We start from the raw sequence: 18,354 nt of genomic DNA on the forward strand, positions 1-18,354 counted from the left end.
CCCTCCCATGCTGGTGCTAATTTGATCTGTCACAGGTGCAGAGGGCAGAGGTCACACTGCACGATTAAGACGCTGACATCTGAAACCTCTTTAGGCTTTTCCCGGCCCTTTTCAAAGCTTGTAAAACCTGTTGGGATCTGAACAAGGAAACTGAGAAAGCAGCAGGAACTGGAACCTGAGTGGGAGGCCCCTGTGCTGATGCGCCTCCTTGGGCAAGCCCCTGAATGCCCCCGGGCCTTCGTTGTCTGGATTTTCTGTGCAGATAATAATCCCTGCCTCGGAGGACTGTCTATATGGGATTGGAGAAAATCCTACCTAATAATAGACAAATATGCAAATTGACCGCACCTTTGCTATGCCCAAGCCACGCCCACCAGCCAAACCACGCCCACCAACCAATCAGGACAAGTATGCAAATTACCCCAACAAAGATGGCAGCTAATTTGCATATCAAGACAGCCTAGAAAGAAGCCAAGAGATGCTGAAGGGAGCAAAGCTTCGGAGAAGCAAGCAAGCCCGGGGGGAGGAGAAGGAAGGAGCGGAGGCGGGGCCGGGGGAGAAGGAAGGAGAGCAGGGCGGGCTGGCGGAGAAGGCGGGCCGGGGGAGAAGGAAGGAGCGGAGGTGGGGCCGGGGGAGAGTGCAGCAGGAAACCCTATTGCAGGATTTTTCCTGCAATGGGAACACTAGTGCGGAATAAAAAGCCCGGCACACCGCCCCTTCATAAGTAGCTGCTATTAGTGATCATTTGGTTCTGTTGCACGTAGTAAGCCCTAGCTTCGAGCACTGTGTCTTGGCTAAGAAGGCTGAGAACCAAAAGTTACTTTTGGCCTTGTCACTAGGGACCAATCCAATGCCGATGCTTTCCCTCAAACTTGCCAACGGATGTAAACATCACCTGCATCGTCTTCACAAGCACCCACTGCCCCTCGTTAAGTACCGTGTGGGAGGGGAGGTTAAAGGGCCATGCCCACAGCTCTGACCTCATCACAGCCTAATTATATGCTGCATGTAGGCATCCAGTAGGCAATGAACATTCTTTTCTTTTTTTAATCCTCGCCCAAGGATGTTTTTCCATTGATTTTTAGGGAGAGTGAAAGAGAGAGGGAAAGAGAGAAACATCGACGTGAGAAAAACACATGGATTGGCTGCCTCCTGCACGAGTGCTACCAGGGCACAGGCCAGGGAGGAGCCTGCAACTAAGGTACATGTCCTTGACCGGAATGGAACCCGGGACCCATTGGTCCGCAGGCCAATGCTCTATCCACTGCACCAAACCAGCTGGGCCTGGCCAGGAACGTTCTTGACCATAGAACAGGAAACCTGGCAAGTACCTGCCTCAGTTCACCCCGCAAAACACCAGGCTGAGCCTACACGATGAGAGTACCAAATCTTGGGCACCGAGGCCCCAAAGGGGTGACCCCACCTAACGTTTGCCCTCCTCCTCAGCCTTCCCACGCCAACTCTAAGCCCAGTGAGAAAGAGGAGACACTATACCACGTGGACCTCTTTTCTAGGAAGAGAGGAAGTGCCCTCTCCCCTGCTCTGCCCCCTGATCCACAACAAAATGCCGGAACCAAAATTCTAATGTTCACCAACAGGTTTGGTTTGGTTGGGTTTTGAATCCTCAGCCGAGGATACTTTTCCACTGGTTTTCAAGGAGAGGGAGAGACAGGGAGAAACATGGATGTGAGAGACACACATGGATTGGTTGTCTCCCTCAGGAGCCTGCAACCAAGGTATGTGCCCTTGACCGGAATTGAACCCGGGACTCTTTGGTCTGTAGGCTGATGCTGTATCCACTGAGCCAAACTGGCTAGATGGCACAGGTTTTCATACTTCCACGGGTGTATACTCAGAAGCCAGCCCTACTGCGTTAGCCTAACCATGTCTCACCCCGGCCTGACCTCTTGGAGGAGGTCTCATCTCAGAGCTTGGGAGGCAACACCTGAACAAAATTGAGGCCCCACCAGGGGCCACGGGTGAGCAAGTAACTAGACCTGCCACGTGGACGCCTTGCTATGCAGAAGGGACCGCTGCAGGTCAGCTACCCACTAGGTGGCGACCTCCAATGGGAAATAAAGATTTGTTATCGATGATTAGCCCAGGCCGGTTTGGCTCAGTGGATAGAGTGTCCGGGTTTGATTCCAGTCAAGGGCACATGTCTGAGTTGTGGGCTCGATCAATGGTTCTCACTCATCATTGATGGTTCTATCTCTCTCTCCCTTTCCCTTCCTCTCTGAAATCAATAAAGAACATGAAATTAAAAAAAAAAAAGATTTGATGGCTCTCCATCCTCTAACCCCCCCCCCCCCCCCCATGCAAACACTGGAAAATGAGAGGGAACAAAACATAAACCTCAGCTCAAGACTGTTACATTAATTAAACAAGGAGGGCTCTACCCTGAGGCGGCTCCAGCGTCCCACAGGCCTCGCAAGCAAACCATAATCTCAGCCTGGAAACGCCTCAAGATTACCACGGCCTTATGTACTACTATGTGTAATACTTTAAACAATAAAATAAATTTAAAATAAAAAGATTACCACAGCCAAACGCCAAGGACAGCCAATCACAAACAGCCAGCTGGCTGCCTCCACCCCAATCTGTCCTTCCTTCCTTTCCTTCTTGCCACGATTTCCGCCTTTCCTCCACTCCTGTCAACACGGCCTCCTAACCACTTCTGGCTTGAAGCTATCCAATCTGAATCGATTTTTTAACAAATAAACTCAAAATATTGTCAATATGCCTCCGTTTCTCTTTCAGCAGCTCTGGCGTCACAACAGGGACCCAAAGGAGCCCCTCACCCGGCCCTCCCCCCAACAGCCTCAGGAACAAGGAGCAAGGACCCAGGTACCTGCTGGGCCCTGGAGTGCGCGGCCTTCTCGCTGCCACAGGAGATGCGGGCAAGTCCCTCTGAGTCCTGCATCCCAGCGCCCCTGCCTCGGTGTTAGGAGCTTGCAGGCTTTATCTGAGCATCTCTTTCCAGACTGGTCCAGAAACTGCCTGGAATTGGGCTGGATCCGAACAGAAACGGAGCCGGGGCCCGGGAGACACTGCGTCCCTCTTAGAACCTGGTACGGGGGCGTGGGAGGCCTCAGGTGAATGCAATTTGGCTTTAAGATTGACCAAGTAGGCCTTGGTGGTTGAGTGTCGACCTGTGAACCAGGAGGTCAGGGTTGGATTCCTGGTCAGGGCACATGCCTGGGTTGCAGGCTCCATCCTCATTAGGGGGCGTGCAGGAGGCAGCCGATCCATGACTCTCTGTCACCATTGATGTTTTTTCTCTCCCTCTGCCTTCCTCTCTGAAATCTATAACAATATATTTTTTAAAAAGAGTTGAAGGCCTTCTCCAATGGAAATGTCCTTCTTGAGGTCTTAGAGCAGATAGGCCCCGTGATTCATCCGAGTCCTAAGTAGAAAGCCTGGAGGAAGGGCCACGGGGAGGGGAGAAAGTGTGTCGTGATGGGAGCCAGGACCAGGCCACCGGGCGGCCTCCCTGAACGGGCCTTGGCCCAGGACGGTGGGGGGAAGCTGACCTGGGTCCTCTGGGGGCCTCTGTTCTGTTCCACTTGCAGAGCTCCCTTCCCCTCCCTTCCCCTCCCCCCTCTCCTCTACCTTACATATGGCCTTCACCCAACTCTGCTCCCACTTGCACACTTACTGTCTCCATGGGACACGTGAGCTGGGGATGGAGGTGGGCAGGGAGGAGAAGAAAGGGCCAAAGGGGGGGGCAAACAGGGAGAACAAGGAAGAGAAAGGGCAAAGTGACTCCTGAGTCAGGAAACACTCAGCTCACGGGGCGGGCGCCCTGCCCCTGCCCTGCACCTGCTGGTTCCAGGAGCGCACACTGTGACCCAGGCGCTGCCTCTGCTCGGCCTCCCTCCGCGAGTGCTGTCACTGGGACCCCTCCCTGCCTGGCGCCCCCCAAAAAGGGCCCGGCACTGCCCCACGCTGGCCCCGAGCCCAAAGGCCACCGGGCAGCCTCTGGCTCCTGGGCCCCGTGGGAGGATTCCCAGGGGGAGGAGGAGAGAAATGCCACCGCCCTCGGGTGCCCTCGCTGTGCTGCACCCGCGGGAAATGCACAGGACACCTCTTGCCTATTCCTGTGCGACAAGAATAAAGTGAGGCCCTTACACAGTCATTCCCAAAGCGCCCTTGGCAGGGGCTTGGAACTCTTCTCCCCACCACGCTTCCCAGAGCAGACCCGCCCTGGTGGCCGCCTCACCTTCTGCGTCTGAACCCTCAGGACCTGTCCTCTTGCTCTCTGTTGACACTGAAGGTAAAGAGGGGGTCAAGAGACAGCTTGCCACAGACCCAGAGGTTCCGTCATCCCACTCGTGACCAGCAGGAGGCAGCGTGCCACCCTCTGCAGGGTATCAGGTTCCAGAAACAGGTCCTCATGAAAAGCATGTCTCCCAGGAGCTTCTTTGTTCAAATAACCAGTGGTTTGACTCACTTAAATAACATACACCCTCTTTCAAACCTGGCTCAGTGGATAGATAGTCGCCCATGGCGTGAAGGGTCCCGGGTTTGATTCTGGTCAAGGGCATGTACCTTGGTTGCAGGCTCAATCCCCAGTAGGAGGCGTGCAGGAGGCAGCTGATGGATGTTTCTCTCTCACGGATGTTTCCAACTCCCTATCCCTCTCCCCTCCTCTCTGTAAAATCAATGAAAATATACATATTTTTAAAAATAAGACCGACTAATGGTGTTTACCTAGGAACCATTTCCCAGCCATTCCTGGAGCTGCATGGAGAATGGGTAAGACTTGGCCCAAGGCCAGCCCTGAATGTCCCATGGGACCCAGAGGCTCCTTTCAAACCCCTGGGATGTGGGCCAGGGTCTCTCACTCAATGCAGAGGCTGTGACTTCCTCCCAGTTCTAAGGACAGTGTGCAAATCATGGCAGGCAGCGAAGGGCCATTTCCTAAAGAACGCTTCTCCCACTTCACACTCGCTCCCTGAGAGGGAAGAGGGGAGAATCCGTGGCCCACAGATGGATTCAAAGCCCAGAGGCAACGGTTCCATTGACCATTCTAGCGTCACAGGCCATGTCCTTGGAACACATAATTGAATAGCTGATGGACTTTTGCCCCAGGTGAATTTTTTTCAAACACTGTGCTCTCTCAGAGACTTAAATTCTCTTTGAGAAGAAGCTCATTTCAGCCTAGCCGATGAGGCTCTGTGGTTGAGCATCGACCTAGGAACCAGGAGGTCACGGTTTGATTCCTTACTTGGGGCTTGATCCCCAGTAGGGATGTGTAAGATGCAGGCAATCAATGATTGTCTCTCATCATTGATGTTTCAATCTCTCTCTCCCTCTCCCTTCTGTTCTGAAATCGATGAAAATAATTTTTTAAAAGAAATCGAGCTTCACTCTCTTAACAAAAAACAAAGACTTAAGAGGAAGATTGAATATCTTTTGCAAAAATGAAAATAAATAAAAGTGTAGAACTACTTTTGAAGCATTTAAAAAACTCTGGTACTCATTTGATGTTCATAAGAAATAGTTGTTATCTTTAAAAGTATACTATGGTTATGCAAGGAAATGTCCTTTTTTTAGAGAATAATCTTGAAGTGCAAAGGGATGAAGGAACGTGATATCTGGAGTTTGCGTTAAAGTTCTTCGGAGAAAGAAAAGTAGAGGAAAAGAAGGGAAGGAAGGAGAGAGAAAGCGAATATGGCAAAAGCGCGGTAACTGTTGAGTCTGGTCATGGAAGGGGGATTCCTCCCGCTGTTCTGCTTTTGCACATCTGGGGAATTGCATGTGGTGGAGAGGTGTTAGGGCCATGCCAGGGAAGCTCAGGCCGGCTGTTTTTAGTGGGAGTTTGAGAGGGAGCTGTGAGAATCCCAGCAACTCTCATTTCCACAGAGTATATATATATATATAGCATTGATTATCCTGTATAATAAAGAGGGAATATGCAAATTGACCCTAACTCCACCACAAAGAAGGCGGTGCCCACAGCGGAGGCAGGGTTTCCATAACACAAGATGGCTGCACCCACCGCATAGGCCAAGTTCCCGTAAAGAGTCTTAACGAGCAATCAGCAAGACCTGAGGCTGCGCCCCCATGGGGCTTGACAGGGGACCTCAGGCCGTGCCCCCCATCCACCAGGGCTTCAAGGGGGACCTCAGGACACACCCCCGCCTGGCAGAGCTTGACAGAGGACTTCAGGCCACTACCCCCGCCCCACCCCAGACTGGGGGAACTCAGGCCATGACCCCCACCCCAGCTTCAGGCCAGGGGACCTGACACTGCACCCCCCCCCATTCCAGCAGGGCTTGACAAAAGTGGGACCAGCCAGGTCTGGATCTAGCCCAATTGGGGGCAAGGCTGGCTGCATCTGGGTCTTGCACAATTTTGAGGTGCACGTGGGTGGGCGGGGACTTGACTCTGAGTCCCATGGTGAGCCCCTGACTCTGACAGGAGGAAGATTTTCATAAACATTTTACTAATTTTCTTTCATCTCTGTCACTTCTATTATAGAGAATGGCAAATAGCAATATTAAAATATTTCTTCTAATTAATCCCCTTTTAATGGGCATGAATTTCATGCACAAGTTCTTTAGTTTACTCAATAATAATTAATATGCAGATTCAGTAAGACAGGTGGAAAGTGGTTATTTTGCAATTTTTTTAATGAAAGTTTCTTAACCAATCAATGAGCCCAATTTGCACATAGCAGGATATGGCCACTTGCTGTTCAAGATGACCTTTGTCCTGGTCATGAGTCCTTGGATCTATTTCATAGTTACTTCACCCCCATAAACTGCTCATCGTGGATTTGCAAAGCTATGCAACCGGGAATTTCACACTTGAGAGACTTGGGGGTACATTTGACTGTTGCGGGGCAGCTGGAAAGAGATGGTAAACAGCCCACTCAACAGCATCAGGCATGCAGCCAGAACCGCCAGATACACGGTGCTGCCAATCTCTTGCCGCTCCGGACTGAACGGGATGTGGAAGGATGGCGGGAAGTGTATGCCCTCTTCATTCTTCACCGCGTGGTAGTTAGAGAGCACAGCGATGAAGATAAATGAACCAGCGACGATGCTCAGGATTCTGGAAATGAGGAACAGATTGTAGGTGGTGTCCTTCTGAAGCTGTCCCGTGTACACTCTCCGCAGGCCCATGACCATGAGCCATTTCCCCAGGAGACCGAGGAGGCTGGCGGCCAGCAAGAAGTTCTGAGAGATGCGGATATCCATTGGCAGGTAGGTGTCAGTGTAGGTGTAGCGGTGACAGGCTATGGGTCTGGTCTGGAGGCTGTTGGGCTGGTAAGTGCAGACCTTCCACATCCCTACATAGGCCAGCCCCCAGGGAGGCTCGGGGCTGCTCTCTATGTACCATACTCGCCAATTAGCCTGGCCCATGCAAACCATGGTCAAGAGCCATCCCAGGATGTTGATGGCTAAACTCGCTGCCTGGCAATTGGCCTTGTCGAACAAGGCCATGGCTCTGTATCCAGGGGATCTGCAAACCAATAGAGAGCGACATGAGGGTGGGACCCACAGGCTGGAACTGCCCCCCCCCCCAGGGGTGAGCAGTGCTATATTGGAGAAGGAAATGCCATATTCGAGAATGGAGACACTTGACCTCCATGCTCTGCTGGTGAAGGGTCCTTGGGCAAGATTTACTGAAAGCCTTAAAGTACACAGACTTTTATCCTGCAGGATAGTTAAGTGGTTAGAGCGTCTTCCCAACAGGCCCAGGTTGTAGAGCTCAATCCCTGGTCAGGGAACATACAAGAATCAACCAATGAATGCATCAGTCAGTGGAACCCCAAATCGATGTTTCTCTCTCTCCCTCTCTCTGTCTCTAAAGTCAATCAAAATATGTACAAACTTTCAAATCGGCAGTTCCACTTCTGGCCATTTGTTGAAAGACACAATTAAGATTGGCTACAGCCCAGCCGGCGTGGTTGAGCATCAAGCTAAGAACCAAGAGGTTAGGGTTCGATTCCTGATCAGGACACATGCCCCTGATGTACGCTTGACCCTAGTGTGGGGCATGCAGGAGGCAGCCAATCCATGATTATTTCTCATCACTGATGTTTCTCTCTCTTCCTCTCTCTCTAAAGTCAAGAAAAATATATTTTTTACAAGACAAATCCTATCTGATAATAGACAAATATGCAAATTGACCATACCGCCAACACACCCACAAGCCACGCCCACATCCAATCAGAGCGAGTATGCAAATTAACCCAAACCAAGATGGCTACAGCCACAGAGAGCAAGGTTTCCTAGGTAACAGAGGAAGCCAAGCTTTCCACCTGCCCTTGCCAGGCCTAAGCCTCCACTCAAGCTACAAAGTTTCAATTATAGAAGGTAAACAAATTCAAACAAATGGTGGCAGAATGGAGCTTGAGAGAGCAGGCCAGGGTTGCCGCCGGCAACAGGGGAAGCAAAGCTTTCTGCACATCCTGGCCGGGCCCACCCGCTTAAGGCAACAAAGTTTCAATTATAACCCCAACACAAATGGCTGCTGGCCTCGGAGGGAGCCCCAGGCTTGGCTCCACTCCAGGCTACAAAGTTTCAATTGTAGAAGGAAAATAAATTCCAGATACCAGGGCCTCTGCTTGGGTTGCCAGGGGGCGTGGCCAGCCTGCAAACCACCACAGGCCCCTCGCTCAGGCCGCCCCACACCCCAAGGGAACCCCCATCTGATCCGGGACGCCCTTCAGGGCAAACCAGGTGGCCCCCACCCCTGTACCAGGCCTCTATCCTATCTAATAAAAGAGTAATATGCAGATTGATCATCACTGCAACACACAATATAGCTGCCCCATGTGGTCAAAGATCCTGCCCCCATGTGGACACAAGATGGCCACCACAAGATGGCCAGCAGGAGAGGGCAATTGGGAGGCACCCGGCCTGCAAGGGAGGGCAGTTGGGAGGCACCCTGCCTGCAAGGGAGGGCAGTTGAGAGGGACCAAGCCTGCAAGGGAGGGCAGTTGGAGGTGATCAACCCTGCAGGAGAGGGCACTTAGGGGTGACCAGGCCGGCAGAGGAGGGAAGTTGGGGGCAAACAGGCTGGCAGCAGAGTGGTTAGGGGGTGATCAGGCTGGCAGGCAGAAGCGGTTAGGGGCAATCAGGAAGGTAGGCAGGCAAGCAGTTGGGAGCCAGCAGTCCTGGATTGTGAGAGGGATGTCCGACTACCCGTTTAGGTCCGATCCCACCGGGATCAGGCCTAAACAGGCAGTCGGACATCCCTCAAGGGGTCCCATATTGGAGAGGGTACAGGCTGGGCTGAGGGACAACCCCCCTCCGTGCACGAATTTCATGCACTGGGCCTCTAGTCTTATATAAAAGGAAGGAAGGAAGGAAGGAAGGAAGGAAGGAAGGAAGGAAGAGGGAGGGAGGGAGGGAGGGGAAGGGAAAGAAAGAAAGAAAGAAAGAAAGAAAGAAAGAAAGAAAGAAAGAAAAAGAAAAGAAAGAAAGAAAGAAAGAAAGAAAGAAAGAAAGAAGAAAAGAAAAGAAAAGAAGGAAGGAAGGAAGGAAGGAAGGAAGGAAGGAAGGAAGGAAGGAAGGAAGGAAGGAAGGAAGGAGTGATGGATAGGAGGAAGTAAGGAAGGAATAAAGGAAGGAAGGAAGGATGGAAGGAAGAAAGGGAGGATGGATGGAAGAAAGAATGGAAAAAGGAAGGAATGATGGATGAATGGATGGAAGGAAGGAATGATAAATAGAAGGAAGAAAAGAAGGAAGAAAGGAAGGAAGGAAGGAAGGAAGGAAGGAAGGAAGGAAGGAAGGAAGGAAGGGAAAGAGAATAAAAGGACGGAAGAATGGAAGGAAGAAAGGAAGGATGTATGGAAAGAAGCAAAGGAGGTCGGAAGGAAGGAGAGAAAGATGGAAGGATGGAAGGAAGGTTAGAAAGATGGCAGGAAGGAAGGATGGAAGATGGAAGAAAGAAAGGCAGGAAGTATGAAAGGAAGGAAGGAAGGAAGTATGGATGGATAAATGTCAGAAAGGATGCAAAGATGGAAGGAAGGGAGAAAGGAAGGAAGAAAGAAACAAAGCAAGAAAGAAAGGAAGGGGGTAAGGTAGGAAGGAAGGAAAGAAGAAAGAAAGAAAGGAAGGAAGGAAGGAAGAAAGGAAGGAAGGAAGGAAGGAATGATAAATAGGAGGAAGGATGGAAGGAAGGAAAGAAGGAAGGAAGGGAAAGAAAGAATAAAAGGAAGGAAGAATGTATGGAAGGAAGGAAGGAAGGAAGGAAGGAAGGAAGGAAGGAAGGAAGGAAGGAAGAAAGCAAGGGAGGTAGGAAGGAATGAAGGAGCAAAAAATGGAAGGATGGAAGGAAGGTTAGAAAGATGGCAGGAAGGAAGGATGGAAGAAGGAAGAAAGGAAGGCAGGAAGTATGAAAGGAAGGAAGTAAGGATGGATGGATAAGTGGCAGGAAGGAAGGAAGCAAGCAAGCAAGAAAGGAAGGGTCTAAGGAGGAAGGAAGGAAAGAAGGAAGAAATGAAGAAAGGGAGAAAGGAAGAATGCAAGGATGGAAGGATTGATGGATGGAAGGAAGGAAGACAGGATGAATGGGAAGGAAGAATGGATGGATGGAAGGAAGAAAGGAAGGGTGGAAGTAAGGAAGGAAGAATGAAAGGAAGATAGGAAGGAAGGATGGATAGATGGAAGGAAGGAAGGAAGGAAGGAAGGAAGGAAGGAAGGAAGGAAGGAAGGAAGGAGTGATGGATAGGAGGAAGTAAGGAAGGAATAAAGGAAGGAAGGAAGGATGGAAGGAAGAAAGAATGGAAAAAGGAAGGAATGATGGATGAATGGATGGAAGGAAGGAATGATAAATAGAAGGAAGAAAAGAAGGAAGGAAGGAAGGAAGGAAGGAAGGAAGGAAGGAAGGAAGGAAGGAAGGGAAAGAGAATAAAAGGATGGAAGAATGGAAGGAAGAAAGGAAGGATGTATGGAAAGAAGCAAAGGAGGTCGGAAGGAAGGAGAGAAAGATGGAAGGATGGAAGGAAGGTTAGAAAGATGGCAGGAAGGAAGGATGGAAGATGGAAGAAAGAAAGGCAGGAAGTATGAAAGGAAGGAAGGAAGGAAGTATGGATGGATAAATGTCAGAAAGGATGCAAAGATGGAAGGAAGGGAGAAAGGAAGGAAGAAAGAAACAAAGCAAGAAAGAAAGGAAGGGGGTAAGGTAGGAAGGAAGGAAAGAAGAAAGAAAGAAAGGAAGGAAGGAAGGAAGAAAGGAAGGAAGGAAGGAAGGAATGATAAATAGGAGGAAGGATGGAAGGAAGGAAAGAAGGAAGGAAGGGAAAGAAAGAATAAAAGGAAGGAAGAATGTATGGAAGGAAGGAAGGAAGGAAGGAAGGAAGAAAGCAAGGGAGGTAGGAAGGAATGAAGGAGCAAAAAATGGAAGGATGGAAGGAAGGTTAGAAAGATGGCAGGAAGGAAGGATGGAAGAAGGAAGAAAGGAAGGCAGGAAGTATGAAAGGAAGGAAGTAAGGATGGATGGATAAGTGGCAGGAAGGAAGGAAGCAAGCAAGCAAGAAAGGAAGGGTCTAAGGAGGAAGGAAGGAAAGAAGGAAGAAATGAAGAAAGGGAGAAAGGAAGAATGCAAGGATGGAAGGATTGATGGATGGAAGGAAGGAAGACAGGATGAATGGGAAGGAAGAATGGATGGATGGAAGGAAGAAAGGAAGGGTGGAAGTAAGGAAGGAAGAATGAAAGGAAGATAGGAAGGAAGGATGGATAGATGGAAGGAAGGAAGGAAGGAAGGAAGGAAGGAAGGAAGGAAGGAAGGAGTGATGGATAGGAGGAAGTAAGGAAGGAATAAAGGAAGGAAGGAAGGATGGAAGGAAGAAAGGGAGGATGGATGGAAGAAAGAATGGAAAAAGGAAGGAATGATGGATGAATGGATGGAAGGAAGGAATGATAAATAGAAGGAAGAAAAGAAGGAAGAAAAGAAGGAAGGAAGGAAGGAAGGAAGGAAGGAAGGAAGGAAGGAAGGAAGGAAGGAAGGGAAAGAGAATAAAAGGACGGAAGAATGGAAGGAAGAAAGGAAGGATGTATGGAAAGAAGCAAAGGAGGTCGGAAGGAAGGAGAGAAAGATGGAAGGATGGAAGGAAGGTTAGAAAGATGGCAGGAAGGAAGGATGGAAGATGGAAGAAAGAAAGGCAGGAAGTATGAAAGGAAGGAAGGAAGGAAGTATGGATGGATAAATGTCAGAAAGGATGCAAAGATGGAAGGAAGGGAGAAAGGAAGGAAGAAAGAAACAAAGCAAGAAAGAAAGGAAGGGGGTAAGGTAGGAAGGAAGGAAAGAAGAAAGAAAGAAAGAAAAAAAGAAAGAAAGAAAGAAAGAAAGAAAGAAAGAAAGAAAGAAAGAAAGAAAGAAAGAAAGGAAGGAAGGAAGGAAGGAATGATAAATAGGAGGAAGGATGGAAGGAAGGAAAGAAGGAAGGAAGGGAAAGAAAGAATAAAAGGAAGGAAGAATGTATGGAAGGAAGGAAGGAAGGAAGGAAGGATGGAAGAAAGCAAGGGAGGTAGGAAGGAATGAAGGAGCAAAAAATGGAAGGATGGAAGGAAGGTTGGATGGATGGCAGGAAGGAAGGATGGAAGAAGGAAGAAAGGAAGGCAGTAAGTATGAAAGGAAGAAAAGAAGGACGGGTGGATGCATAGATGGCAGGAAGGAAGGAAGCAAGCAAGCAAGAAAGGAAGGGTCTAAGGAGGAAGGAAGGAAAGAAGGAAGAAATGAAGAAAGGGAGAAAGGAAGAATGCAAGGATGGAAGGATTGATGGATGGAAGGAAGGAAGACAGGATGAATGGGAAGGAAGAATGGATGGATGGAAGGAAGAAAGGAAGGGTGGAAGTAAGGAAGGAAGAATGAAAGGAAGATAGGAAGGAAGGATGGATAGATGGAAGGAAGGAAGGAAGGAAGGAAGGAAGGAAGGAAAGAAGGAAGGAAGAAGGAAGGAAGGGTCGATGGATGGAAGGAAGGAGGGCAAGAAGGAAGGATGAAAGGAATAAAGGAAGGAAGAATGGATAGATGGAAGGAAGGAAGGAAGGAAGGAAGGAAGGAAGGAAGGAAGGAAGAAGGAAGGAAGGGTCGATGGATGGAAGGAAGGAGGGCAAGAAGGAAGGATGAAAGGAATAAAGGAAGGAAGAATGGATAGATGGAAGGAAGGAAGGAAGGAAGGAAGGAAGGAAGGAAGGAAGGAAGGAAGCATAAAGAAAAGGAAGGAGAGAAGGTAGGAAGAAAAGAATGATGGAAGAATGGGTGGAAGGAAGGAAGGAAAGAAGAAAAGAAAGATGGAAGGAAAGACAAAATGGAGGAAGGAGGGAAGAAAAGAAGGAAGGTTGAAAGGAAAGGAGTGAAGAAAGTAGAAAGGAATGAAGGAGAGAAGGTAGGAAGGAAAGGAGAGAAGGAAGGAAGGAAGGAAGGAAGGAAGGAAGGAAGGAAGGAAGGAAGGAAGGAAGGAAGGAAAAAGGGGAAGAAGGGAGGTAGAAGAAAGAAAGGAGAGAAGGAAGGAAGGAAGGAAGTAGAGCAGGTGGGAAGGAAGGAAGGAAGGAAGGCAGGAAGGTGGCTAGGGTTCATCTCTCCTGTAAGACCACTGATGACAGTAAACCTGTTCACAGAGTATACAAAAGGATTGAATAAAGTGACGCCGCCCCCCCACCCCACCCCCCACGCAACAAAACTCAGGACTTTCTTAACCAGGGGGGAAAATAAAGCGCAATGGTTACCCAAGCAATACAAAAAGGCAGGAGGAGGAAGTCTCAGAGGTACCACTGGTAGCCACTGCCAAGCAGTAACAGAAATAAGGAAACCAAACATTCTCATGTTTCCATGGCACCCAGGGCTGGTCTGCAGGCCTGTGACAGTAGTCTTCTTAAAGGGCCAGAGTCACGGAGCCGATCTTCAAGAAGTGAAGTATTGCCCTGGCTGGTTTGGTTCATTGGATAGAGTGTTGGCCTGGGGACTGAAGGTCCTGGTTTCTATTCTGCTCAAGGGCACATGCCTGGGTTGTGAAGGAAGGAAGGAAGGAAAGAAGATGCACCTTGAGGATCCCCAGTGTGGGGCGTGCAGGAGGCAGCAGTTTCATGATTCTCTCTCATCATTGATGTTTCTCTCTCTCTTCCCCTCTCCCTTCCTCTCTGAAATCAATAATATATTTCTAAAAACTCAAAAATATTAAAAAGAGCAACTTCCTCTTTGGAGCTTTTCTGACACTGTCCCTCCTCCTAGAGAAGGAAACACTTGTCTGATCTCCCGGACTCCAGCTTCATCAGAGCACCCAGCAGCCTCGCCCTTCCGGAAATGTGTCCGCTTGGAGACAGGGGTCATGCGTGTTCTTCTGTGTGTGTCTAGCATCCAGCACACGGAGGCTCCGTAAATATTTGTTGAAGGAATGGCGGACAAGGACAAATGGCTGAGGAATGTTAATAGCAAGCCTTTACCTAGCATTTAGGTTATGCCAGGCACTACGCAAAGCATGTACACTGAACAGACCGGTTTCTTCTTAACACAACCCTAGGAAAGAAAACGGGCCCTGGCCCGTGGGGCTCAGTTGGTTGGGTGTCGGCCTGTGCACTGAAGGATCTTGGGATTGATTCTGGGTCAGGGCACATGTCCAGGTTGTGGGCTCCATCCTGGATGGGGTGTATGAGGGGGGCAGCTGATCAATATTTCTCTTTTATATCAGTGTTTCTCTTTCCCTCCCTCTCTTCCTGTCTTTCTGGGGGTTTTTTCTTAGTGATTTTTTTTTGTAATTTAATAAATCTTTATTGTTCAGATTATTGCAATTGTTCCTCTTTTTCCCCCCCATAGCTCCCCTCCACCCGGTTCCCACCCCACCCTCTGCCCTTACCTCTCCCCCCACACTGTCCTCATCCATAGGTGTACACTTTTTGTTCACTCTCTTCCCGCACCCCCCACACCCCTTCCCCCCTATAATTGTCAGTCCACTCCTTTTCTATGCCCCTGATTCTATTATATTCACCAGTTTATTCTGTTCATCAGATTTTTTATTCACTTGGTTTTTAGATTCACTGGTTGATAGATATGTATTTGTTGTTCATAATTTTTATCTTTACCTTTTTCTTCTTCCTCTTCTTAAAGAATACCTTTCAGCATTTCATATAATTCTGGTTTGGCGGTGATGAACTCCTTTAGCTTTTTCTTATCTGTGAAGCACTTTATCTGACCTTCGATTCTGAATGATAGCTTTGCTGAGTAGAGTAATCTTGGTTGTAGGTTCTTGCTATTCATCACTTTGAATATTTCTTGCCACTCACGTCTGGCCTGCATAGTTTCTGTTGAGAAATCAGCTGACAATTGAATGGGTGCTCCCTTGTAGGTAAATAACTGTTTTTCTCGTGCTGCTTTTAATATTCTCTTTGTCTTTTGCTCTTGGCATTTTAATTATGATGTGTCTTGGTGTGGTCCTCTTTGGATTCCTTTTGTTTGGGGTTCTGTGTGCTTCCTGGACTTGTGAGTCTATTTCTTTCACCAGGTAGGGGAAGTTTTCAGTCACTATTTCTTTAAATAGGTTTTCAGTATCTTGCTCTCTCTCTTCTTCTGGCACCCCCATAATTCTGATGTTGGTACGCTTGAAGTCGTCCCAGAGGCTTCTTACACTATCTTTAACTTTTTGGATTCTTTTTGCTTTTTGCTTTTCTGGTTGAGTGGTTTTTGTTTTTTGTTTTTGTTTTTTTTACTTCTTTGTATTCCAAATCTTTACTTGGTTCTTGTAATCCTCTAGTCTGCTTTTAGGTCTCTGTATAATATTTTTTATTTCAGTCAGTGTATGCTTAATTTCTAGTTGATCCTTTTTCAAAACCTCGAGGGTCTCATTAAATTCATTGGTCTTTTCTAGGAAATTCTTGAAAAGCCTTACAACCGTGGTTTTGAACTCTATATCCAGTCATTTGCTTTCCTCCATTTCCTTCATTTGTGACCTGCCTCTTTGTCTCCACATTTTGGCTGCTTCCCTGAGTTGATGGAGTGGCTTTGTGTGCTAGGTGTCCTATAGGGCCCAGTGGCTCAGCCTTCCCAGTTACCTGAGGCGGACACTCTTGGTGCAGCCCTTTGTGGGCTGTGTGTGCAGTCTTGTTGCAGTTAAGCCTTGATTGTTGTTGGTATCACTGGGGGGAGTTGACCTCCAGGCCAGTTGACTGTGAGGATCAGCAGTGTCTCTGCTGGGAGGGGTTCTGTGCTCAGCGTGGATGGGGCGGAGGCTCAGGGTGGAGCAGACAGCCTTGGCTTCCCGTCAGCCCCCCCCCCCCAAGAGGGCCCTGTTCTCAGTGTCCCTTGGCAATGGCTGCGCAAACTACTGAGAGAAGGCTGCTCTCGAGTTTTGCCTGCTGCCAGACAGTCCAGTTTCTCCCCGAATGAGTCTGGTACTCACAGTCTCACCCAGAACTGGAGTTCAGTGCAGGCGGGAGCTTTTGTTTCCCTCCCGAATGAGAAAGCTAGCCTCACGCTTGCTGCCTGCCCTCTCCGAGCGCTGCGAGTAGGCCAGCCACGTATTCAGCCGCCCACCCTTCCCGCGCGCGCGCAGGTCTCTGCACCTCTGTCCTCCTCAGCTCCTCTGAGTCTCAGTGTCCTTTTATATTTCCTTCTAGTTGTAGAATTTCCATTCAGCTAGCTTTCCGCTGGTTCTGGACGATGTCCGCTCTGTCTTCCAGTCACAGTTTTGAAATTGTTGTGCAAGACAGCAGTATAGGTGTTTACCTATGCCGCCATCTTGGTTTCTCCCCTGTCTCTCTGAGTTTTAAAAAAATAACTTATTTAAAAATAAATAAATGTCAGAAAACTGTCTCAGCGAGAGACTAATCACTTGTCCAAGATCACAAACTATTAGATGGGACAGGGTCTGAATGTCCAGGCATTTCTAAATGTTATTACCAAATATTGTTCTTCTAAATGTTAAAATGTAGCACAATATTTTCCAGATGCAGCTGTACTAGGATGAGCTTGACGGGTACTCAACTGGATACATGTAGGCAATTGGGTACATGTAGCCACCTGGTACCTGTAGCCAACTGCAAGGAAACAATTCAGGGCGCCAGAGCTTTGGGTCTGAATCCCCGTCTCCTTTACTTGCTACAAATAAATAAAACTACTTTGTGACAACAACACCTCGTTCTTCAACACTGAACCCCTTGAGTTCTGTAACAAGACTAGGAAGTGACAAGTGTGGGACCCCGTGCCAGAGCCCACCCTGTGCTTTTTACCTCTACACCCAAAAGGGAAAATAATGCTCCACCCACATTAGAGATGGAGACCTCTAGCGGCTGCTAATCTGGAGCAGGGCTGCAAGGGAGGCTGCCACTGATGGGATTTGTCGCTTTTAGGCTCCCCAAGGCTTCTGCATTCTTGGACTTTGTAAGGGGACAAGGGCAAAGGCTTTGCTCAAGGACATAAGAAGGGGTGGAAATGGAGGGAAACAAAAGAAAGCATCTAAAGTCTTGCTCAGAAAGGTTAGTCTGAAGAGGAAATCTCCATTCACCAGCCGGAAAAAGAAAAAGGCTAATATTTCAGTTACGGTTTAGCTATAACACGAAATGACTTGTGCCCCAGAACTCTCCCTGTCCTGTATGGGGAAACCCACCATGAAGATCTCAACCCTGATACACCACAGCCTGAAGGGGAATTATGGGCCCAGTTCTGGCTTCTCCACTGTATGATGTGGCTGTCTTCCCCCAACCTGTCCCTCCTCCAATAGCCCTTCTTCTGGCCAAGGGACCGATCACTCACCCAACTCATTATGTCCAAAGTCTGTCCGTCTCCCAAGATTCCTCCCTCTCCCACTTCCCATCCAATTGGTCACTGAGTTTGGTGGATCCTATTTCATAAATCTGTCCTCTGTTCAGTCATTAAATATGTGTTGTGTTATAGGAGTATGCAATGAGGCACTGAAGGTGTTCCCCAGCCCGCCCTCCCGCCCTCAAGGAGCTGAGCATCTGAAAGAGGGCATTTTGCAAAGGAAAATCTGCTGCTGAGCAGAAAGTCAATGCCAGAAATGGAGAGAGAGGGGGCTGGGAGGGGTATATGACGCATCTGGGGAAGCTTGTGGGCTTTTCTCATGGCCACGTGCAACCTGAAAGGTGAAGGATGTGTACCGGAAAGCCAGTGAGGGGGAGGAGGCAAGTGCCCGTTTCTGGAGGCAACAACAGAGCCCAGAATGTGGAGAACTGGCCGTTCACTGCGACCACAGAGCCTCACAGCTGGTCCCAGCCGGGTCTCAATCCAGCAACTGCACCGCACAGAAACTTCCCATTCCTGAACAGAAGGGAAGGGGGAAGTTTAATTAAAAAAAAAAAAAAAAAAGGCGCCGCTAAAAAACAGCACCCGGGCTTTTGGGTCTCTGTCAGTTTGCCCTTCAAACCGCCTCCCTGCGCTTGT

General features: G+C 48.8%; 1 protein-coding gene across 3 annotated transcripts; it reads right to left on the bottom strand.

The window, feature by feature from the left end:
- Positions 1-6,626: 6,626 nt before the first annotated feature.
- On the bottom strand, positions 6,627-18,091 carry LOC129148944 (claudin-34-like). 3 transcript variants are annotated; one of them, XM_054715415.1, is made up of 2 exons: positions 18,072-18,091; positions 6,627-7,473 (listed from the first exon to the last, which is right to left on the bottom strand). In XM_054715415.1, exon 2 carries the CDS (start codon positions 7,452-7,454, stop codon positions 6,810-6,812), a length of 645 nt encoding a protein of 214 aa, XP_054571390.1. In that variant the 5' UTR covers positions 7,455-7,473; positions 18,072-18,091; the 3' UTR covers positions 6,627-6,809. The 3 variants fall into 3 exon arrangements, with proteins under 3 accessions (XP_054571390.1, XP_054571397.1, XP_054571386.1); XM_054715422.1 differs by lacking the exon at positions 18,072-18,091 and adding an exon at positions 17,707-17,730; XM_054715411.1 differs by lacking the exon at positions 18,072-18,091 and adding an exon at positions 13,692-13,741.
- Positions 18,092-18,354: the final 263 nt, after the last annotated feature.

This window comes from Eptesicus fuscus, chromosome 1 (genome assembly GCF_027574615.1).
Source record: "Eptesicus fuscus isolate TK198812 chromosome 1, DD_ASM_mEF_20220401, whole genome shotgun sequence".
NCBI classification, from domain to species: domain Eukaryota; kingdom Metazoa; phylum Chordata; class Mammalia; order Chiroptera; family Vespertilionidae; genus Eptesicus; species Eptesicus fuscus.